The 25,308-nt window shown below is 36.6% G+C and overlaps 1 protein-coding gene across 2 annotated transcripts in view; it reads right to left on the bottom strand.

Annotated features, from left to right (window-relative positions):
* Nucleotides 1-25,308, bottom strand: part of tsnare1 (T-SNARE Domain Containing 1) — a 229,432-nt gene that overhangs the window by 93,142 nt on the left and 110,982 nt on the right. For both annotated transcript variants that reach the window (XM_083548755.1, XM_083548754.1), the window contains exon 2: nt 4,152-4,278. In XM_083548755.1, coding sequence (XP_083404881.1) covers nt 4,152-4,236 — 85 coding nt within the window. In that variant the 5' untranslated portion in view covers nt 4,237-4,278. The remainder of the gene's footprint in view (nt 1-4,151; nt 4,279-25,308) is intronic.

Here is a 25,308-nt window from a genome sequence, read left to right as displayed (position 1 = left end):
AAACTTTCCTATGTTTAAAACACTACTCATAATGTGTGCTAAAAATAGAATCCACAGCTCAAACTGCATCTCAGACAATCAGTCATCAATTCTATTGTTGTCTGAAAGCACCTGAACAAGTGATTAACTATTCTTTTAAAAAAGTCTAATAAATAAATTGGGAAGAAAAAAAAAGTGGGATCAACAACAAAAACTTTGGAAGGTGCCATCCAACATTTGAGTGAGGGTAAAAAAAATACATATGCTGGAGGGAGCTGAAAGGTTTGGCAGCAGGTAGGAGGAGAAAGATTAGCTCAACTGACAACTCCATTAGAGACTTAACCTTAGCTTTGATCATTGCCTTAGCCCCGCTTCAGCTTAGCTGACGCCTGAGTGCTGATACACAGCAAAGCTGACAGGCTTCTGAACACAGGTCTGCCTGTGATCAAAGACCTGTCTCTAATGACTGGAGCTGCAGGACTCACTCGACTCTAAACTGAGACATGAAGCCTCCAAATGCAACCTCACACTCAGCCCTCTCTCTATCTCCCTCTACTCATCTCTCGGTCTTTCTCTCTCACCTCAAATATTTGCACTGCATATTTCACCAGAGCACTTTAACACTAATACGATTTATTAGTAATACAACTTTAATTACTGTTGCACTGTTGTCCAATATTCAGCCTATACTGATAATGGATCTAAAAAACACCACAGATTTCCCCTTTTCCCTTCCACTGGTCTATCTAAGAAGAACTGATCAACAACAACCTGTTTTGACCTCTTAAATCATTGGAACTTTTTTTTTTTTTTTTTAGCAAACTAATAGAAAAACTCAAGTAATAAAAGGCATTTACATTATGGTTCCTCAACTGGTGTTTAAGTTCATACTAACTTGAATACTAATGCTGTAATGATCATCTCCACTCTTCTGGGAAGATGTTCCACCAGATCTTAAAATGTGGTTGTGGAGATTTAAACTCATTCAGCCACAAGGGCATAAGTAAAGGCAGGTACTGATGTTGGGTGAGGACTCCTGGGGTGCAGGCAGCATTTCTTTCATCCTAAAGATGTTCAGTAGCATCAAGGTCAGAGCTCTATAACAGGCCAATTAAGATCTTTCACTCGAATCACTCAGAGTTCACTTTGTGCACAGGGGCATTGTCATGCTGCAACAGGTTTGAGTCTCCTTGTTTGTGAAGTAAAGGGAAAATGCAATGCTACTGCATCCAAAGACACCCTATACAATTGTTACCATTAGTGCTTTACTTACCAACTTAAGCAAGAGTTTAAGTGTCATTTTCTTACTGTACTGTGTTATGCTTGCACTCAAGCACTTTATGTGTTCCTGTTGTAGGTTGTTTTTGTGTTATCTAGGGTTAATCTAAGTTGTTGTACTGTACTGCATATGGTTGAAACAACAATACTAGCCAGTGGACTTGATTTGATTATTGTATTATCTAAATGTATCATACACAGTCCTTATTACAAGATCATTAGATTGATTAGTATTTACTGAGAGATTACTAACTGCTGAAGCAGTAAGTACTTAAAGTCTGTAAATGCTTTCATAGAGGAACCCTGTTGTAAAGTGTTACCAATTAAATGTAATAGAAAAGTATAGAATAAACATTAATGTGAGGAATGAATGAATGAGTCATAAGAGTTTAAAAGGTTTATGCCCATTAAATTTTTTTAGTCAATTTACTCTGTAGGTATCAATAATGACCACTGTGGTTAGACTGCTATAAAATGTTGAAAGAATGCAGTTATTAAAAATAAAATAGGGGGAAAAAAATCAGGTGTAAAAAAAAAAAAAAAATAGGTGGATCAATAAGCATCTGACAGATTTAGAGTTTATTTAGGTGCCTTGATTTTGTTCCTATAAATTTCACCGCTTTACTAGAGTTTTACAGAATATTTAATGTTCAAACTAAAAGCTGTTCTTATATAAGTGATTTTGAAATAGGATTGTGTGAGGGAAAACATTATTTTCATGAAAATAGCTGTTGTTTGATATCATTGGTTTAGAGAATGATTAATGCTATGAGTGCAGTGAACAAAGCCCCCTTCGTGAGCATAAGTGGGAATGTCAGGTTCATATGCTGTCCTGCCAAGTGTCAAATATGACAATGACTCACTATGCAGAAATGGAAAGTACGCCAGAGAAATCTCTCTTCATTACGAACAAACATTCCGCAGACATTTGATAAAACTTGTATGAATCATAAGCGACGGTGTATTGGTATTCATGTCTGCACATAAAATAGCACTGTTTATTACCTCTACGGCCTCTTGCTGTGTTTTGTCTTAAGCTTGAAAAACACTACCTATGTACAAATACTGTAAATACCTACGTACAGTCTGTAATTGATCGCTCGATTAATAGCATCATTAGCTGATCATGATTAAAAAAAGTACTCAAAGCATTTCTGTGACAGATTAGCTGACGGATTTGTACCTTTTCTCACAGCTTCACACTGTTCTACAATCAGAGCCCTTTCTTTACCATGAATGTGTTTTTGTCTGCATTGTGAAATGTTACTTTGAAAGCCTCCAATCGTACTTTCAGGCTTTATTGCAAAAGACAGCAGTCATTGTCAGAGATGAAATCAAAGCACATTTGGAAGTCCATTAACAAACTGTTTGACTTTTTCGATTTCTCTATAATTTAGTGAGTGATAATAACTGATATAAATGCTCTTTAAATGTGTTTTTACTGCCTGTAATTTTCACTTATTTGTTTAAAGATTCGAAAATGCTTCTTTTTATATCAAACTACACTTAAGACTTTGTAGATCAGTAAGAAAAAAAAGAAATCTGTTTTCAATTCAAAAACTTAAGATGACAATATAAAAGGGGCTTTATACTATGCTTTCAAGGCACCTTAGTCACAATGTTGTCACAGACAATAGCTGCTACACTCCAGCTCCTGATTGGAAGCTTTTCTCTATTTAACAATGTTAAGGGTGTATTATATCAGCAGACAAGATGGCTTTATTGCTTGCTGTGCATTGTCATTATGCAAAACATATAACTTTCAAGCTGCTATTTGTCAAGCTTCTTTGGGTTAGTCATAAGTTACATTTCATAAAAAGCTATTCTGAAATGCAACAAATGCAAAGTAATGACTGCCATATACTACTGTTCAAAAAAAGAATAAATCACCAGTGGACTACTTGCAAAAATCACCTGCTTTTGTATACATTTGGGACCTGTTTAACTGTAAAAGAAATAAAAATAGATCCAATTAGCAGTCGAACTATTGTGATATTAAACTTATTATTCAAATGTGTACAACAATGTTACAGCTATTTATTAGAGCTTTATATCTCTTTATTCTTTAACCTTTTACAAACACAATATATTAGGTTCAAGATTAGGTAGCATTATTTATAGACCAATTTCTTTTTATTAATTTAGTAATAAATTTATATGCTTCATATAACTAGTGAAATGTATACGAATGACAAGCACTTGGACTTGCCTTTACATACTTTAATACAATTTTAGATTGCAATTTGGTTTTGTGATGCTATTAAACCTTGACCTTTGTCTAAATTTGAAACTTTATTCTTGATTGTGGTTTGGATTGTGTTTGCTTGTGTGTTTTTTGTGTTTCATTGTCATTCTCTTTCCAAGTCTGTCAAGTTAAAGGTGGGTTGTCATCTCCACCCAGTAAGAAAATCACAGCCCTTCTGGATGCACTTTAAGGACCCACTGGAACTGACTTGGAGAACTGTTGCTACAAATTATAGCACTCTGGATTGGGTGATCAGGCCGCACTGCTAGGCATTTATGGACTGATTTTACAATGCAATTACTTAATTTTCTGCTGTGACATCAGACTACTACAGCAAAATATTTTAAAGGCACAGTGTCTCAGTGTCTAACCTGTCATATAATCACTAGGAACATTTGAATCTGCTGAAGTAGACCTTTGTTATAATAAGCCATATGGCTGATTAGTTACATAATGATTTATGGGAAGCAAACAGAGAATCCAATGGCTTTGCAAATAAGTCGGGAATTCCACTTTGTCTTTGTCAAATGATTTATGGTATTTCAGTGAACCAGCCATGATGATAAATAGTGTGGCATAAACTCTCGTATTGAAGCCACACCATGTGTTTAGATTATACGTTGTCTATAGGAAAGTAATGGGTCTTTACCTACTGGCTGGTAGCCCTGCCTTGTGGGACCACCGAATGGATTCCTGCTGCCAAATGAGCCACCGTCAATGGATCCGTAAGACATTGCAGAGCTTTGTGTCTTTCTTGGGAAAGTAAGCTTTGAAATCTGTAAAGAACAAAAAGTTCAGTAGGAGATCAGTAGCGATTCTCACAGTATAGATTAAATTTATTTAATATTACTGAATCATATATTTGTTCAGATAAATACATAATTACAGCAGTGTCATATACTGAGGCGAAAGGTTTTCTGTTCAGATGCATCAAAGCTGTAGACCATGTGGTGTTTGGAATGTTGGAGTCTCGGACTCAGACTTGTGTGGTTAATTGGGTCGGCGTGTTAAACAGCATTCAGTATCAGCACAGATGACACAGTGTGAAAAGAGCGGGATGTGTGTGAAGCAATTTAACCCTAGCACTCATATGTGTGCATGCATCCACAGACATTTTCGCATATTAGTGTGTAATAGTGCGATAGCCTTAATTAAGTCCTATGTTAGACAATGACTGTAATTATGGCTTTAAACAGACCTGTTGTACCAACGAGATTATGCATTTGCATCCAGTAAAAGAGTGTGTAACGGTTGAAATAATGTCTCAAGGACACTTTGACTGTACAAATATCTCATCAGCCATGAGCATGGCATATACACACCTGAAAATGTCAGCATCTAGCATTTATACAGTGGCCTTTGCACCACTCTGAGATTCCACATCAATACTACAAAGGCATTACAGTATTATTTTCTAATACACTATAAGGGGTCTGATCCAAACATTTATTTGATACAATACATTATAAAAAAAATAAAAAATAAAAAAAATTAGAAGGAATAAGGAATAGCGAAAGAGTTCTCATTTGGTATTGTCCCTGAGGGAGAAGTGCTGGGGGGTCAGGTCTGTGCCACAGAGGACACTGTACATGAGATTAGTTCTGCCTCGTGGCCAAATAATCCAATTCATTTTTACAGAGTAGGAGGATTAATTACTTTTGTCAGCCAAGAAACAACTTCTGTGCTTCTTGAGTTTGAGCCTGGCTGGTGGACTACTGGCACCACTCTTATAAGCTTCGCCCTCGTTGCTTTTCTCTTTCTGCCTTTCTCACTTCTCTCTCTCTCCCTCTCTCTCACTTACACATAGCCATGCAAACAGCATCACCTCTCCTTTTCTTTTCACACACACAAATATACATATGCCTTCTTATTATCATTTGAAACACTAAACCTATCTGAGATTCAGATCCTAATGCCAACAATTAAAAGTTCTTCAAGAAGTTTACATCTGAATTGAATTGCTTTTCCCTGCGTAGTAGGGGTGCAGTGATACATGTATTAATACAGAAATTTTCCATGTACCAAATGCAATCCTTTTATACGTGCGGCACATGGTTACAATCGAGTACCATCAGGAATGTATTAAGTGGTGAACCGCAAGTTTGTCTAATCTCCACCTTGCACTTTGAGTGCATTTATTATTATAGTTATTATATTGAAAACATACACAACAATGCCAGCGGTATAAAAAAAGAAACTAAAGATAGATCAGTGTCAGAATCCATCGCTCTAGCATTAGCCAATAACCAGAAAATGGAGCTTGTAGTCTTTAGGGTTTTATGTCCAGCTCCAAGAATTTCTTTTAAAAGGAGAAAATATTGACAATTTCACATATGGAGGGAGTGACTGAATGAGGGATGGAAGGAATTAAGACATTTGTTAAAGTATGCTGAAATAAGCAGAACAGTTAAGTAGGTCATAACATTAGAAATTTACATATTACATGTAAAACACACACACACACACACACACACACACACACACACACACACACAAGCACACACACACTTACTGTGTATATAGATCTGTAGTGAGGTCCCAAATAGGGTCTAACAACTGTAAACCATTTTAATGATTTTCCCTTTATTTAATCTAATTAATTAGTTCCAATGTAATTGATTTCTCAATTTAAATAATATAAAAAAGTGCATTGCATTAATTTGATTTATTATATTTAATTTTTATACAATAATATTTTATATATTTAACCAGGCATTTTATTCAAAATTGTTTTAAAAATGTAAACTGTGTAAAAAGATGTTAATAATAATAAACTGCATTAATAAATGTTTCGCATTTCTTCCTAACCTTACCAAAATTAAACTGAACCATGACTTAAAATCCGAAGTACGTACCGAACCGTGAATTTTGTGTACCGTTAAACCCCTAATGCATAGTATTCTGTTATGTATGACTTTGCAGTCCAAATGATGTCTAATGGCTTTTTTTTCCACTGAGTATTACATTCACCTAGTTTTCTATTTCTGTAATGAAATGTGAAAATGCGCTAAAGAAATCCATTAGTGAAATCTAATCACGTGTGATTATGAAAATGTCACTGCACTGCGCACAGTCAGTTCTTAAAGAGAGTTAGAGGAGCTCAAAGCGGAAGTCACATGTCACATAATATTATGTAGATTTAAAACAGGCATGATGGCCCATTCATTATACCATAAGACTCTGAGGCTTCCAAACCCAATACTCAATCTAACCAAACCCTATAAACTTACACACACACACGCATCCAGGAGACAGTGACATAGTGGTTCAAACTGAAAATCACCCCTGTGATGGACAGGTCAGTCATATTTAAAACGTGAGCAGTTCATTAACTAAGGTTGATCATTGTGTCACTCTCGATTAGCTGCCTTTCCATTCTGAGCCTGCTGTACAAATCTCTCTAAACCTCACACACACAGGGTGCAAGATGAAAAGAGGAAGGCTCTTATAGTGCAAATGATAGAAGGAAGTGCTCCAAAAGTACAAATCAAAATGGCTTGTTAAAATTGTTTATTTCTAAACTGCTGCAATAAACCAAAATCTCTTTAATATTACCAACATTTGGTCACCATTATAGTGCCGCAGCTGCATCGGTAGATACATGTTTACAGCCATGGTATTCTAGGTCTAATGCTATTCGAGGTCTCAATTCTAGATAGCAACTGAACCAATATCAGAATGTATTTATTGATAGAGAGCGCTTTTATAAGTCATTCTGGCAAATGCCATGAATTTAATTGTAATTCTTCTTCTTCTTCTTCTTTCGGCTGCTCCCATTAGGGATCACCACAGCGGATCATCCGTCTCCATACCACCCTGTCCTCTACATCTGCCTGTTTTACACCAACTACCTGCATATCTTCCCTCACCACATCCATGAACCTCCTCCTTGGTCTTCCTCTTTTCCTCCTTCCTGGTGGCTCCATCCTCAGCATTCTCCTACCAATATAATTCATGTCCCTCCTCTTCACATGTCCAAACCATCTCAATCTCGCCTCCCTCACTTTGTCACCAAAACATCCTACATGCGCTGTCCCTCTAATAAACTCATTTCAAATCTTATCCATCCTCATCACCCCCAACGAAAACCTTAACATCTTCAGCTCTGCTACCTCCCGCTCCACCTCCTGTCTTTTACTCAATGCCAATGTCTCTAATCCACACAACATCGCAGGTCTCACCACAGTCCTATAAACATTCCCTTTCATTTTTGCAGATACCCTACTATCACAAATCACTCCTGTCACTCTTCTCCACCCACTCCACCCTGCCTGCACTATTTTCTTCACTTCTCTAACACACTCTCCATTACTTTGCACTGTTGACCCCAGGTACCTGAACTCCTCCACCTTCTCCAGCTCTTCTCCCTGCAACCGCACCACTCCACTGCCCTCCCTTTCATTCACACACATGTATTCTGTCTTACTCCTACTGAGTTTCATTCCCCTTCTCTCCAGCGCATACATCCACCTCTCCAGGCTTTTCACAACCTGCTCCCTACTCTCACCACAAATCACAATATCATCTGCAAACATCATAGTCCAGGGAGACTCCTGTCTGACCTCGTCAACCGTCAACCTGTCCATCACCACTGCAAACAGGAAAGGGCTCAGGGCCGATCCTTGAAGCAGTCCAACCTTCACCCTGAACCAGTCTGTCGTACCTACTGCACACTTCACTGCCGTCACACTGTCCTCATACATGTCCTGCACCACCCTCACATACTTCTCTGACGCACCTGACTTCCTCATACAATACCACAACTCCTCTCTTGGCACCCTGTCCATGAATTTAATTGTAATTACTAAGTGTAAAAGGCAGAAATTAATTCCTCTCTGTTAAATAAAGGCTAACATATAATGTTTGGTATTTTACATTTAGCTTTTTACTTATACCCATTTAGAAACACTGCATTATCATGTGCAGTGTTTTATATCAATGCCAGCAGCACAAAACAAGAAATATTGTTTACTTGTCACAGTGATGGGCAGCACAAAGTAGCATAGCAGGTAGCACTGGCCCCCCATAGCTAATGTGCTCCTGAGCTCAGGGTATAGTGAGTGTGGGATTTCACATGTTCTCCCTTTGTCCATCTGGATTTCCTCTGGTTTCCTTAAAATGACAAAAACATGCAGGCATGTGCATTGACTATGTTAAATTGCATTTTGGTGTTGAATGAGTCTCTGAATGAGTGTGTATGGTGCCATGTTATGGTAAACATGACATCCAGTGTGAATTCTATCATTTTGCACCCAGTGTTAAGGCTCTGGAACCATCACAAACTTTGCCAGGAGAAAACGGTTACAGACTGCACACTGATTAATATGGCTGCATGACTGAAAACATTTCTAAATCTATTTTGTAGTGTAAATTATGATCTATTATCACTCAGGAAAGGGTAGGGCAGAGGGTAGGATTCATTTCTAATTCAAAGTGCACAGCATTAAATTGCTATCCTGCATTCATTTGTGTGAAGGGTCAAATTATTTGTTATTGCCCATTTAATATGATAGTACATTAGCATTACAGGAGGCTAATTAGAAGTCAGATTGAATGAGATGAAGTGCTTTTCAAATGCTAACCTTACAGAATCACTGCTTTTATACTTTGAAAATAATGGGTCCAGTTATTTATTTAAGATGGACATTATCAAGCATGGAATATTAATTACAGTTTCATGCAGAGAGAAAAAGTTTAGATAAAAATGGAGTGTATGTGTGGCTCTAAGAGCAAAAAGGCAGCAGCTTGAATTCCAAAAATAATAATCATCCAAAAATACGCTGCTCCTACAAATGTGCATTGTTTTGTTGTGCATGTTTCTATTATCCAAAGAGACAAAATCCAATCAACTTATCTAGATTTGCAAATAAATATGTTGCTTAGTGGTTTATATAGTGGTTTATCCAATATTGTTTATATTTATTTATTTATTTATTTATTCATTCATTCATTTTAAGTTAAACGTTGATTTAAGGCACATAAACATGAAGAAAGAAATTCATTTAGATACTGTATGTCCATGAAAAAAATTCACCTCTGTTAATTCTAGTACTCAGAAAACTAAAAATAATCATAATGTGAGTATAGAGAGAGAAAAGGTAATGTGAATTCTATATGGTATAACATATATAGCTCCAGCTGAGTTAATAAGCTAAGTGTGGGTGGGTTTGAAGTGAGCATGTTGGTTAAAAAGAGACAGGAAGCAGAGTGTGTGTACAGTATGACCAGACAGGCTTGTGGAAGCCTGGCAGTGCTAAATACAGCCATCAGAAGGCAGGCAGGATTGTGAATGCCCTTAGGGGACTGACAGAATGCCTCATCACTTCCCCTCATTCTCAATTGGTCCCCTCATCTCCCATTATCACCACAGAGAGGCTTAGCACAGCATGAGGGAGCACAGGCACTGAGTGGAAAGACACCACAGCTGGGGACACTGCCAGAGCAGCAGTAGCAGCAGCCACATCTTATTGAATAAATGCAGCTGCATTGTGTTTATACCAAACTAATTTATTACAGCAAAACATGCAAATGGTTCTAATGTCAAGCTTTTGGTGTGTAAACAGTTTCAATTCAAATCAAAATTAAATTCAAGACTGCTGGACAGATTTGCAATCATTGAACTCATTTTGCCCTCCAGCACACCTCTACAGAACTAGCACAGGTGTCAAGATAACACAAAAAGTGTTATTCTGGGCTTATTAGATCACTGCAGCTTATTGGCAGAGGTGCAAGTCATGGCCACTGTGATTTCACCTGACATGTATGGTCATGTGCATCACCATTAAACCTATATACTGAAAAAAGATTTACAGAGAGCTGTGGTGACTTGACAGATAAGGCTCTAGGTTACTCTGGGTCAGACGGTTGGGTGTCAAGTCCCAACACTGCCAAGCTGCCACTGCTGGAACCCTGAGCAAGGTCTTTAACCTTCTCTACCCCCAAGGTGTCATGTCATGGCAAGTCCTGACCTCTGACCCCAAACTCTGGGATATAAAACATCTCACTATGCTGTACGTTGTACATTACTGATAATGGCTTATTTTATAATCTTATACCTTAATTAATATGCAACATCAGCTAGTAAACTGAAACTGCAGCCTTTGTGGGACACATAGGGCAGCCTGGATAGTGAAAAATACAATAAATGAAAACGATAATGCAAGGTAAATTATAAAGCTAACATAAAAATAAAGTAACTATTTATGCAGTATTTTTGAAATCCGGTCATTACACCCATACAGCAAGGTAGATCCACACTGTTTTCTCATGTGTTTGTATTTTAAACCATTGAGATTTCTCTTTACTGAAAAAAAGGGTCCAAACCTGCCCCAGCACAACACTCCTGTGTACAATGTCCATGAAGACAAACTACAAGATTTCCTGAATTAAAATGTGTTCCTTTTGCTCAATTCACACAAAGAAAGTTATACGAATTGTGTGGGAAACACTCAATTGTAAAAAATCCTTTCTTGAGGTTGGAGACAACATCTGTACTGATTTGATAAGTTTTTTAATAGATGTGCAGTTATGACATTGATAAATCTAGTAATTTAAAGAATATCATTACCCATGCGAGAAAAGCATACTAAGCTAACTAATGGTTGAGAAAGTTTGACTTTAGACTTTTTACAGCTGTAATTATAAAATTTTTTTTTTAAAGAAATAAAAGAAAAAGAAAAAATTCAAACCTAAAGCTTAATGTACACTACAAGATGTCCCAGGCACAGGCTAATTTTTGTGCTCTGCGACCGCTCATGTAATGCGAAAAGTTTGGTGACACCTTGTTTTTTTTAGTCTGGGAGTGATAGCTGAGCCTCTGATATTTGTATGCATGTTTAATTTTCTCAGCAATGAATCACGTACTGTGAACCCCTGTGCATCTAGTTGCAAACACAGTGATGAGAAACAGCCGTCGGGAATCTGAAAGGAAAACATACTGCTCTAATTCGCATCAGATCCCTAAACCCCAGTTTATCTTCGTCATCTATGTATAGATGTTTGGTAGGGCAAAGGCAACATGTAAGCATCAGCATATTGCTTTTAAAAGAACCTATTTGTAAGGTCAGACTCAATTGGATGTAAGAAACAGCAAATATAAAAAACAAACATGATTCCTGGCAGCACAAAATAAAACATATAATAAATACAAACAAGTGCTACTTTTATTTTTTACTTTCTAGTTCTCTGTGCAAAACAGTCTCACCAAACAATATTTCCTCCACGTTATCTTTTATTTCTGTACATATAAAGTCACATGGTAGACTGCTCTGACATGTAAAGTGGAAATTGAAAGATTGTGCAATGTGATCTCATTGCTCAAACAATGATTTTGTACAAAGATTTTGTAACCTTCATCCTGTGCAGACAAGCAGCCATGGTTTGTTACAAAAGTAGTCTAAAGAATTTAATTTCTACATAGTATTTAGTAAAATACATTTATGTTTTGGTAAATGTTGAGATGCAAAAGCAGAGATCTGTTTTTTCCCCATAATTTAGCAGCAGTTACATCTCTTTTTACCCCAGAAAGCCAAAATATACAACAGAGCAATTAAATACTCCAGGGTATAATTAGTGATGTTGTAAGCCCAAACATTATAGCATTATATAATTAACACTATATGGACAGAAGTACTGGGACAGCAGACTTTTCAAGCCAACTGTAGCTCTTCCACAAACCTTTATAACAGTGTTAGAGGCACACAATTGTATACAATGTCTTTGGATGCAGTATCATTAAATCTTTGAAAAAACTTGAACTAGGAGACCCAAACCTGTTCCAGCATGACTACGCCACTCTGCACAAAACCAGCTCCATGAAGATATGGTTTACATGGGTTGGAATGGACGATCTTGAGTAGCCTGCTATAGAGCTCTGACCTCAACCCTACTGAATGTTGACTGCACCCCAGGCCTCCTCAGCCTACATCAGTACCTGACTTTACTAACACCCTTGTGTCTGAATGAGCACAAATCTCCACAAGCACACCTTTTAAAATCTAGAGGAACATCTTCACGGAAAGTGGAGAGTATCATAACAGCAAATACGGGACAAAATGTTGAATAAGATACTCAAAAAATATATTAATCTTATGGTCAGGTGTCAAACAAACGTTTGTCTATTTAGTGTACTTTAGCACAAAAGAATAAGGTTTTAAACTAAGTATTAACTGAACAACTGAGAAATGTTTACGAATTTCAATAAAACAGTAGTTCGACTTCCTTCCATTTTAAACACTAACCGTTTACTTGATTCAAAACTTCACCTTTATAAGGCATCATAAAATCTGATTAGTGCAAATTGTTACAAATTTGCCAGAGTGAGACCCTCAAGTCAAGTCAAGTAGCTTTTATTGTCATTTCAACCATATATAGCTGATGCAGTACACAGTGAAATGAAACAACGTTCCTCCTGAACCCAGGTGCTACATAAAACAACATAAAACAAACAGTACAGAACAGAACAACACAGGGCCGAGAACTAAGATCCTCGCCACATAAAGTGCATGTGTGCAGCTGGTGCAAACAGTGCAAAAGACAACACAAGACAGTGCAAGACAACACAGGACAGTGCAGGACAATACACAATACACAAAATATAAAAATAAAAATGGAAATAGCTCCGCCAGTAAAACCTGTCGTAACAGAATACCCTGTTGAGCATAGCGGCTATTTTGCCGTATTTCAGCAGGAAACACACAAACTATACAAACACACACTCCACACACTTCTCAGTGAAATTGCCATGTCATCTAAAAAACTCATTATTGATATAAATCACCCAACTCTCTTCCCAAAACACACTAGTTCTGCCCTCCTCTGCCACCACAAACCATCACACACAGCACTGAGCCCTAGTGATAAGCTGGTAAAAAAAAAAAAAAAAAAAAAAAAAAAAAAAAAAAAAAAAAAAAAAAAAAAAAAAATTTAATAATTCTCCAGAAACTCAATGTTTTTGTGTGCACAATGACCAAGCAAATATAAAGCCATCTGAACAGCACAGCAGGTGTCCTAAAAAAAACCAGGCGAGAGTAGACGTTTCAGTCTTGTGTCAGCGCACAGTGGTCAGAGATCTCATAAAAGCTCCTTCAAGCCTTAACAAGCACCATTTACACAATCAGACTGCAGTGGGTCTATTTATGAGGCAGCCCTTAATAATTATTCAGAGAAAACACTGAGATGTGGTTTTGTTTCAAGTTTTGTGTCCAGTTCATGGCACTATACCCAAGCTGTGAACCTACACATTCACTAACTTACACGCACACACACGCGCACACACACACACACACACACACACACACACACACACACACACTCACACATACTGCGCGCGTGCGCGTCCCACCGACCATACTTTGGAAATATTGCACTATAACAAGCAGGCCATTGTAAAAAAAAGGCTTGGTAATGATGACAAACACAAGGAGTCAGATCTAACTGTAATCTCGTTCTCAATCTTGGACTGTCTTCTCGCAGCGAATCTTCTCCTGTGCTATCAGTGCAGGAACTAAACATAGCTCTACACTGTTTTCAAAATAATTGGAGTGTAAAAAAAAAAACATGGATATACATGGAACTAAACAGACGTCAGTAAGGTTAAACGATCTGCTATATGCGTTTTTTCCCCTGAAGTCTATGACTGCATGTGGACAGAATATTTGAACAGAAATACCTATTAAGTAAAAGCAGGATCATTTGTTCATCAGTGGTCACATCGTTCATATCCACATGTGTACTGACTGTGAGCTAAACATTCTGATACAGTCAATGACATATGTATATTTAATATCAATTTTAACAATACCAAAAGATTCAAGTAATATAACTAAACAATTAAAACTCAAGAAAAGACATTGTTTTTGTATTATTTACTCTAAAATAAATCAATTTCTGCTGAGGAGTAAATTAGAATTCATTCTAATTAAATTAATGAATTAAAAAAGTAAATTAGAATTGAATGCCATTACCAAAGCTAAAAACCTAACGAACACAATTCAACAAGTCCTCTTTCACAGCAGCCACAGCTGCACCGTCCGCATACATCATCTCTAGCAGAAGCATCAATATTATGCTCATAAAATGACCCTGGGTTTTCTGTGCATTATGGTTTTTCCTGATGATTTAAAAGTCAAATTTTGTTTTCGTGCTAATGCTACAGGAAAGAAAACACAGACGTATAAATAGTCCAGGAAAGTACTTGACAACTGATTCGAATGCTGTTGGTGAGCTCTGACTAGTGCTCTCTCTGACCATTCAATCAAAGGATGTGAGAAAAAAAAAACGGTTATTGAATGCCTGCTTGATGGCCCAGGTGTTGCTAGCTCGAAATCTGATTGGTTAAAGCAACAGCTTCATGCAACATAGATTTTATGCTGCAGGGACCCGCGCTGCTGATTGACCCCGGCAACACATGATGGCATGGCTGAAATCTGATTGGATAGAAACTCTTAAATAGACACTCCTAAAAGCAGTGCAACTAATAGAAAACCTACAGTATGAAATAAGGAGAAGAGACTACTAGGTATAATTTAATACATATAAGTCAGTGATCATAAGTCAGAGAAGGTGCTGACGGCCCACCACTGATGGTCATAAATATTCCCAAAATTAGTTCCCAAATATATACACTGCTTTTTCAATTGGTCACATTTAATTGGTCATCCTTTATACACACCAGCAGATTATTATTCTTTTTTCTTTTTTTTTTTAAACAAACCAAAAAAAAAAAAAACAATCATACCAAATACTTGTATACCACTTTCATTTTAAAAGTGGCCCAAATGTAAGATTGTTATAAAGGTTTAACTGTGGCTGTGTTCAGGAAGACCGGTTCAAATGATTTCAGGGTCAGATGAAGGTGGTTCAGCAATGAGCCAGCTTTCTCAATAACCTCAGGCCAGGGTGACAAAGAAGATCAAGACTTTTACTACAAAGCTGATTTAGGCGAAAACACCTCCTGGGACAAGGCAAAGATAGTCTCTTATTTTGACATCACTGTCAATGGGAAGCAGATTTATAGATTGGACAGACGTTCAGCCACATGAGCGTCAATAAAATTTCAAACACAGTCTGTCCATACGGTGAGAGGAGAATTCAGAATGCACAATAACCTTCACCCAGACAAAGAGGAAAAGACCTTGATGATTTCATTTGCTTGAAAGAACATAGGTGACCTGCTAGGCATTTAATTCAATTCTCAGTGATGGATGAAAGAAGAGATTTATTTAATTATTTATTTTAATGTCAAATGTACTGGATATATATATATATATATATATATATATATATATATATATATATAATGTCTAAATTAGCAAGCAATCAAAGACGGACCTATTTAGTCAACTTCAAATGAATTTGATAAATCTATCAAATTTAAAATGACCTTATTTTTGTCTTAAAATAGTATATATTCTCAGTTGGCTGTAACGATTCCTTGAGTAACTCAAATTAATTGACCGAACAATACAAAAAAATGTATACAAATTAAGTAGCCTTGATGCTTTGTTTATTCCATATAACTACACATGGAGCACTGTGTTTCCCACCAATCATTACTACTGACGCACTGCTAAACTCCAGAGCGCTCAAGACAGGAACACAGAAGAATGAAAAAATGAAGAAATGGAAAGAAAACAGCGAAGGGGTGAAGAGAAGATTCAGACCAAAGAAAACGCAAGAAAGTTTCCAAAGTTTGGAATCATTTCAAATTAAAACAAAGAAAACACCAATACAGTGCGTTTACTATTTTGAAAGTAATTTGAAATTAATCTTTATATTTTTAATTATATATACTGTAGTCAAAAGTCCCTCTGTAGTGACCGTGTAGAGCAGGTAGTGGAGCAGGTAGAGCAGGTAGTGGAGCAGATGGAGCAGGTACTAAAGCAAATAGAGCAGGTAGTGGAGCAGATAGAGCAGGTAGTGGAGCAGGTAGAGCAGATAGTGGAGCAGATAGAGCAGGTACTAAAGCAAATAGAGCAGGTAGTGGAGCAGATAGAGCAGGTAGTGGAGCAGGTAGAGCAGATAGTGGAGCAGGTAGAGCAGATAGAGCAGGTAGTGAAGCAGGTAGAGCAGGTAGTGGAGGAGATCGAGCAGGTAGTGGAGCAGGTAGAGCAGATAGTGGAGCAGATAGAGGAAGTAGTGGAGCACGTTGGCGATAAATACAGAGATTCAGTTAGAAGAAAATTTCAAGCAGCTTTACCAGAGACAAGAAAACCGCATCACGATACTGTGCGAGATTGAATAAATAAATACATGAGTGAGAATAATTGAGTTTCTTTAAATGAATAGTTTTCCCACACAGTATTTGTATTTTGATGTAATATGGCAATCAAATGCACTAAATGGCAATCAAGAATTGCAATTTCAGCAATAAAAATGTAAATTTTTCAGAAAAGAAAAACAAATTACCTGTTTATTTTAAGAGACCTGATTTATTTTCTCTCTCTTATTTAGTATTGTGACATTATGTGACATTACAATAAGAAAATCAGTTATGAAAAACAACTACCTAATCAACAAAGCATTGTTCAGAGACCCTGTGAATTAAGAGGAATGGCACTTCCAAACTTTCTTTATTATTGCTAATGTGAGGGCAATGTTATTCTGGGTGAAGTATGAGGTCAATCCACCCATCTGGGTATCTATAGGGGAAGCATCATATAGGACAGTTTGCTCCGCCCTATACAGATAATGCTTTCGTCGTTTGGTTAAGTGTGGTGTTGTGTCATTATATGATCTTTAGATTGATAATATCTTTGGCTCATTTGAACAACTTGTACAAGTTAACATTTAACAATTAACATTCCCAGGTGAGGAATTGTATTTCCTGTAATTCTGACTCTTTCCCTTTGTCTCCTAGATTCCATTTATAGCTGTAAACCAGATGCTAAACAGATGATTAGTGCTGTATATGTTATTTAATACAAGTAATTCTGCCACATTAGAGGTACTTCAAAGGAAAAAGGGAAATCATTCAACAAGAACAAATTTCAGATTATACATAGAATTCTCTTGTTTTCAGTTTGCCTCAAACACACTGTGGTTCAATTTTAAATTGTACACCAGCTCCATTGGTCTAGGGTAAAACTATCTAAGATCAGGGAGGACTTTGATCCCACATGTATCCAATTTAAGCAGGAACAAGATTAATTACTGCATATGTTTTTCACATGCCCAAAGTTATATCATTTTTGGAGTTTTATCTTTGATACCATGTCAAAAGTATGCCAAATATCATTAGAACCATTCCCATTAATTGCACTTTTTGGGGTTGACCCAACTGGTGTTGCCTGAACAATGCCCAGGCCAATATAATAGCCTTTAGCTCCTTTCTTGCTACAGTAGGTGAATGTTTTTATTTAATTGGAAGCAGCCGTTGCCACCAGTGGTTGCAATGGTTTAAAAAAGTATTATATTTTGTTCGTCTAGAAAAGATTAGCTATTCCATAAAGTTGCAGATAAACTGGACTTTTAATGATTGATTTCTTTCTCAGGGTTTTTGTTTTTGTCTATTTTTATATTTTCTTATTTCTTTCTCTAGCATCTAGCTGTTCTCTTGTAAGCGGGGTGGAGGAAACCAGTAGAGGGATATATATTAATATATAATATACATTATATATTAATATATTATATTATATATTATTTATTATATATGTATGTATGTATGTATATATATATATATATATATATATATATATATATATATATATATATATATATATATATATATATATATACACACACATACATACATACATACATACATACATACAGTGTTGGGCAGTAACGCGTTACTTTTAACAGTAACTAATACTGTAACGCGTTACTTTTAAAAATAAAGTAACTTCGTTACCGTTACCGTATGGTGCGTTACCCGTTACTTTTATAAATGAATGAATTTCGGCTGAAGTGTAGACTACAGCCTAACTTGCTTACAGCAGCGTCGCATTGTAGGATTGGTGGATAAACCACTGTAAACACGAAGAAGACGCATTGTAGGATTGGTGGATGAACCACTGTAAACACGAAGAAGACGCACTGTGGGCGTGTCTCTATTTATTCAGGTCTGTGCGGCAGTAATGGCGAGTAGAGGCGAAAGCAAGACGAGTTTCTCAAAGTGGAAATATGCTCAATATTTCACTTTAGTTGAGTATAAATACAAAAACTTTTAAGTCCAATGTAAGCTGTGTCTTTCTGGTTTGAAGCTCGTATCTACTGCGATAAACAGCAACTCCAATCTGTTGAAACACCTCCAGAAACTCCATGCCTAAGGAGCTAGAAGCTAGAAGCTAGAAGCTCACCCGGTCTCCTGTTCTACATTGTTGATAGTTTTCATACTTCATCTGTGAAAGGAACATTTTTAAGAGCTCAACACAACAGCAGAAGCCACTTTAGTTTTTGATTGTGAATATATAATTCAGCTTGTTTTGTTATTTATTTCAGAAATCCTTGTGATATATTCAGTTTGTGCAGGTCTGACTTTAATAAAATAGTGTTTAAATTACTTTGTGTTTAAGTCAGTTTTGTGTTTGTGTAGACCATAACGCATAAAAGGGCATTAATGGAAACATTAAAGAAGGTTCTTTAAAAAAGTAACTAAAAAGTTACTTTTAACAGTAACGCATTACTTTTGGTGTAAGTAATCAACAATGAATGAAGTAACGATTAACTGTAACTAGTTACTATTTTTTAGTAACGAGCACAACACTAATATATATATATATATATATACAGTGAGGAAAATAAGTATTTGAACACCCTTCTATTTTGCAAGTTCTCCCACTTAGAAATCATGGAAGGGTCTGAAATTGTCATCGTAGGTGCATGTCCACTGTGAGACACATAATCTAAAAAAAAAAATCCAGAAATCACAATATATGATTTTTAAACTATTTATTTGTATGATACAGCTGCAAATAAGTATTTGAACACCTGTCTATCAGCTAAAATTCTGACCCTCAAAGACCTGTTAGTCTGCCTTTAAAATGTCCACCTCCACTACATTTATTATCCTAAATTAGATGCACCTGTTTGAGGTCGTTAGCTGCATAAAGACACCTGTCCACCCCATACAATCAGTAAGAATCCAACTACTAACATGGCCAAGACCAAAGAGCTGTCCAAAGACACTAGAGACAAAATTGTACACCTCCACAAGGCTGGAAAGGGCTACGGGGAAATTGCCAAGCAGCTTGGTGAAAAAAAGTCCACTGTTGGAGCAATCATTAGAAAATGGAAGAAGCTAAACATGACTGTCAATCTTCCTCGAACTGGGGCTCCATGCAAGATCTCAACTCGTGGGTCTCAATAGTCCTAAGGAAGGTGAGAAATCAGCCCAGAACTACACGGGAGGAGCTGGTCAATGACCTGAAAAGAGCTGGGACCACCGTTTCCAAGGTTACTGTTGGTAATACACTAAGACGTCATGGTTTAAAATCATGCATAGCACGGAAGGTTCCCCTGCTTAAACCAGCACATGTCCAGGCACGTCTTAAGTTTGCCAATGACCATTTGGATTATCCAGAGCAGTCATGGGAGAAAGTCATGTGGTCAGATGAGACCAAAATAGAACCTTTGGGTCATAATTTCACTAAACGTGTTTGGAGGAAGAAGAATGATGAGTACCATCCCAAAAACACCATCCCTACTGTGAAGCATGGGGGTGGTAGCATCATGCTTTGGGGGTGTTTTTCTGCACATGGGACAGGGCGACTGCACTGTATTAAGGAGAGGATGACCGGGGCCATGTATTGCGAGATTTGGGGGAACAACCTCCTTCCCTCAGTTAGAGCATTGAAGATGGGTCGAGGCTGGGTCTTCCAACATGACAATGACCCGAAGCACACAGCCAGGATAACCAAGGAGTGGCTCTGTAAGAAGCATATCAAGGTTCTGGCGTGGCCTAGCCAGTCTCCAGACTTAAACCCAATAGAGAATCTTTGGAGGGAGCTCAAACTCCGTGTTTCTCAGTGACAGGCCAGAAACCTGACTGATCTAGAGAAGATCTGTGTGGTGGAGTGGGCCAAAATCCCTCCTTCAGTGTGTGCAAACCTGGTGAAAAACTACAGGAAACGTTTGACCTCTGTAATTGCAAACAAAGGCTACTGTACCAAATATTAACATTGACTTTCTCAGGTGTTCAAATACTTATTTGCAGCTGTATCATACAAATAAATAGTTAAAAAATCATATATTGTGATTTCTGGAATTTTTTTTTTAGATTATGTCTCTCACAGTGGACATGCGCCTACAATGACAATTTCAGACCCCTACATGATTTCTAAGTGGGAGAACTTGCAAAATGGCAGGGTGTTCAAATACTTATTTTCCTCACTGTATATATATATATATATATATATATATATATATATATATATATATAAATAAACTGCAGAATATTCTCCCTTTATCCCTCTGTCTTTCTACCAATAATATGTCCACAAGTTTTATCACTCTCTCACTATATTTGCCTTCCTACTTGAATCACTCTATTTGTAATATATCTTTCTAAAATTAAATATCTGTATGTGCTTCTGTCTGCCTGTCTTTGTCATGACAAACTTTACCTATCTAGTTACCATGCTTATGTATTTTAAAGTAGAATAAAATCGATGGGATTGTGTAAAACTACTGCCTGAGGATAGAAAGCGTTCTAAAATACAGTGATGTGGGAAAAAAAAATGCAGAACTGTAACATCTTCAGGTTCTCTAGATCGATTTTGAGCTTGAGCTACTATCTTTATAGGAGTTTTACATATTCATTCTGCATCTGTGTGGGTTTCCTCTGGGTTTTCCAATTTCCTACCCCCTCCTTAAACATGCTTGTGGGTGGACTGGCTACACTGAATTGTCGATCATACTACTGTATATGTGTGGGTACGCATAGTGCCCCTGTATTTGGCTGGCATCTCATCCAGTGTGTGTTCCTGCCCTGTTCTTGGGACTGATTCTAGATCTACAGGCACATAATAGCTAATTATGGGACATAGAATAAATGTGTTTTTAAAAATGTTTAGCATTTATGTATGTTCTGTGTGTACCGGTATATGTGTATCCATAATTCTGAACAAACATAGTTTCTGGATTGGGCTTTTATCCTTAAATTCAAATCTAATAATTATCTATGTGTTCTCTAAATCTAAATCTGCCACCTTTTTACACATAGCGGGGCACGAAATCATACTATCTACAGTATATATGTGTACATTTACATAAGCCCCTGTGACAGTTCTTCTCACTCATCTGTGCTGAACATAGCTATGGAATTCTCCCTTAGGGATTTCAAGCTGCTTTAGGGTTGGAGTTTGAGTGAGCTTTTTTGATCTCTTAGAGCTTCCTGGAATTAGAAAGAATTGAGGACAGATGGCCTACTGGACATCCAAGCTTCAGCCTTCTGGTTCTCTCCAATTGACACATATGTTTCCCACTGAAGCAAATGCTTCCTGGTGATGGGTTTCCAATGGTACACAAAATTCATGGTTCGGTATGTACCTCGGATTTTAAGTCACGTTTAGGTTCAATTATGGTACGGTTAGTGGAAAGAAGTTCAAAGCATAAAATTGCTTGTTGTTTTATCTTATCGCAGTTTATTATTATTAACATTTGTGAACAATAGTGTAACTTTGAAACATTAAACGCATGCAAACAATTTTAATTAAAATGCTTGCTTGGTTAAATAATATAAAATTATATTTTATATAAATAAAATAAATCAAATCAATGCAAAACGTATTATATTGATTAAATGAATTAATGTATTAACTTGGCACAAACTAAAGGGATTAAATCATTTAATGGAAAAAATATTTAATAGTTTACATTTGTTAGATCCCACATGGGTAATACAGATGTCTATGTAAGTGTGTGTGTGTGTGTGTGTGTGTTTTGTATGTTCATTAATATTAAAATTTCTAAAAGATATGAACTTCTTGTTCTTATTTCAGCATAGTTCAACAAATGTCTTAATTCCTTCCATTCATCATTTATTCACTCCCTCAATATGTGGAAATTTCAGGATTTTCTCCTTCTAAGAGAAATGTTTGAAGCTGGACATAAAACTTTAAAAATCCATAGTGCTAGCTGCTAGCCACTTCCCTTGTAGCGGCTAATGATATCTTTATGGATTCTTTATTGTTTTCATGGATGCGCAAAACAAATCTCATTTTCAGTACGGAGTGTGTAGCCACGCTAACTCTAGTTTTTTTTTTAAAACCCTGACATTGTTGTGTTTTCAAGTTTAATGATAAAAAAAATGCACTCAATGTGAGAAGCAGAGACTAAACGAACTTGCAGTCCACCACTTAATACATTTCTGAGGGAACTCAGATTTTAACTTTTAATGTTCTGCTTGCAAAAAGGATTGCATTCGGTAGACATGTGTACCAAACTGAAAGCACTGTACCGAAAAAGTTTGGTACGAATATGTGTACCGTTAAGCCCCTTAGTTTCCCACAATCCAACACACTTATCACTATGGTTACTTAGGTGCTGTGTGTAAGCTAACATACAGGGAATCACACATCTAAGGAAATCATAAAAAAAAAAAAAAAAAAAAGATGACCTGCAGTCACACATTCTTATTCATTAAAAATGGTTTCAACATGTCTATACATTTCTGTCATAGGAATATAAATGTATATAAAAATGTGTACTACTTTGTGCTAGTATTATATGTGCAGATTTTAGAAAACAAACTAATTAAAGAAGGAAAGAGGCTTTTTACTTGTCATGCATACATTACAGCACAGTAAAATTCTTTCTTCGAATATCTCAGTGATGTTAGAAGGCTGGCATCAGAGCGCAGTCATGATACAGTGCCCGTGGAGCACAAAGGGATAAGGGCCTTGCTCAAGAGCCTAGCAGTGGTAGCCTTAGTGACAGCAGGGCAGGAACCCCTGACCTTCCAATCAGGAACCCGGAACCTTTATTTTTTTACATAATATTCTTTAAGACTATAAAGTCACATGCAGATCAGTTTGAACAGACATTCTTCCACTGATAACATATGGCAAGTAGTTAAATAAATGCTGTATGAATCACTATTTTTGTAATTTCTTTAACCTGTCATAGTTACACAACAATCAAAAGAATGTCAAATATATCTAAATAAGCACAATTATTTCATGAGAAATTGTCTTACTATGACTTAAGAAGACACAATGGTTTGAATTGTGTTTAAGGCAACCCAAACAACCATCCTGGAAAAACAGCTTGCTATGCATGAAAAAAATAATCCATAATGATTAACCCCACTTTTAGATCATTAGAATCAAAATTTGTGTGTCACAAACACCAGCACAGTCAGAGCGACCCAGATAAACCCTGCCATCTCCAGCGGATTGGACATGCTGGCTGATTTCAACAGCCAAAGCTCCTCTGAGCAACCAGAAGGGAATGATACAGCAGAGTGATCAGCCTGGAATTGTAGCTGCATGCGCCTATGTCCTCTGGTGTTGTGGACATTGGGCTTTTATGTATCTGTAGACCTGTCTAATTATTATTATATATAAACCCTGGTGAAATTTCCAAGCCTAGTGTAGCGTCATTAATGACTATTTTAACAAAATAATTTCACCAGTTGGAAAAACACTATCTGTGACACACTGTGTCTACTCTTTTTACATTTTCAATGTACTCCAACAGTATTTTTTTATTTTTTTTGCAGAGCTTAAATACAGCTTGCCATACAAGCCAATGTGTAATTTCACACGATTTCATCCCATTTGAAAAATAATTAGCAGGCGAACAGAATGTAGCATCTCTGTCATTAACAGACTGTTTAGCTTGCGTGCTAACTAATGGCTAAGGCTTTTCATGCGATATAATACTGAAGATAAATCAGTTACAAAAACATGACGTTAATTAACATCTGTATACGGTGTGTGTGTTCTATGAATTATAAACTCTTAACTCTTGTTAAAAAGGTGTGCATTATTTTACGCCTGTTAATTACATCTAAACAAATATAGACAATATTCTTAAGAAATTGAAAGAACCCTAAAGAACCCAGGATGATCTGAATCTTGTTTCAAGCAAACCAAATCACATTAACCCCAATTGTAAAGCTTTAATTTCTACTAATACAATCAAAATGAGATTTGGCATGACAGTATTTTCGGCCTTAATAATAATTTAATAGTAATGTGTTCATTGTAATACGTTATTTGTTTCTATAGTAACAGCTTATATTCAGGGATTTGTATGACTGACACTTAAAGACTATGGTAATGGGAAATAAGGATGTTGTTCAACAATGTACTCACTTGGTGTAGTGAAGGTTTCTGTTAGGAAACATTTATTTAACAGGTAAGGATGAAGTTTCCAAAAAAAAAAAAAAGTAAGGGATATGCTGCTGAGGGAATGTCTGTTTTTTTTCGAGGCAATGACATAAGTTATAACTAGAGCTTACTTGTCTCTTTTAGATGTTCCACTAATATTGAGTTTAACTATTTCGACTGTGCAATGTGTCATTCATTAACATGCTAAACAGACCATTAAAAAATAAAAATAATACACTAGACCAAATGATTATATTAACAAAGTCTACTTCAGAGCACCAATGGCATTACATAAAGCTTACCTCTGCATGCATTATGTGTTATAACCACATTGTCTGGATTGTGCTATTATGTTACAGACATACAGTGAGGGAAAAAAGTATTTGAACACCCTGCTATTTTGCAAGTTCTCCCACTTAGAAATCATGGAGGGGTCTGAAATTGTCATCGTAGGTGCATGTCCACTGTGAGAGACATAATCTAAAAAAAAAATCCAGAAATCACAATATGATTTTTTAACTATTTATTTGT

The sequence above is a fragment of the Silurus aristotelis genome (assembly GCF_946808225.1).
Source record: "Silurus aristotelis genome assembly, chromosome: 1".
Lineage (NCBI taxonomy): Eukaryota > Metazoa > Chordata > Actinopteri > Siluriformes > Siluridae > Silurus > Silurus aristotelis.
The sequence above is the reverse complement of the archived record's forward strand: the minus strand, read 5'-3'. Positions and strand labels throughout refer to the sequence as shown.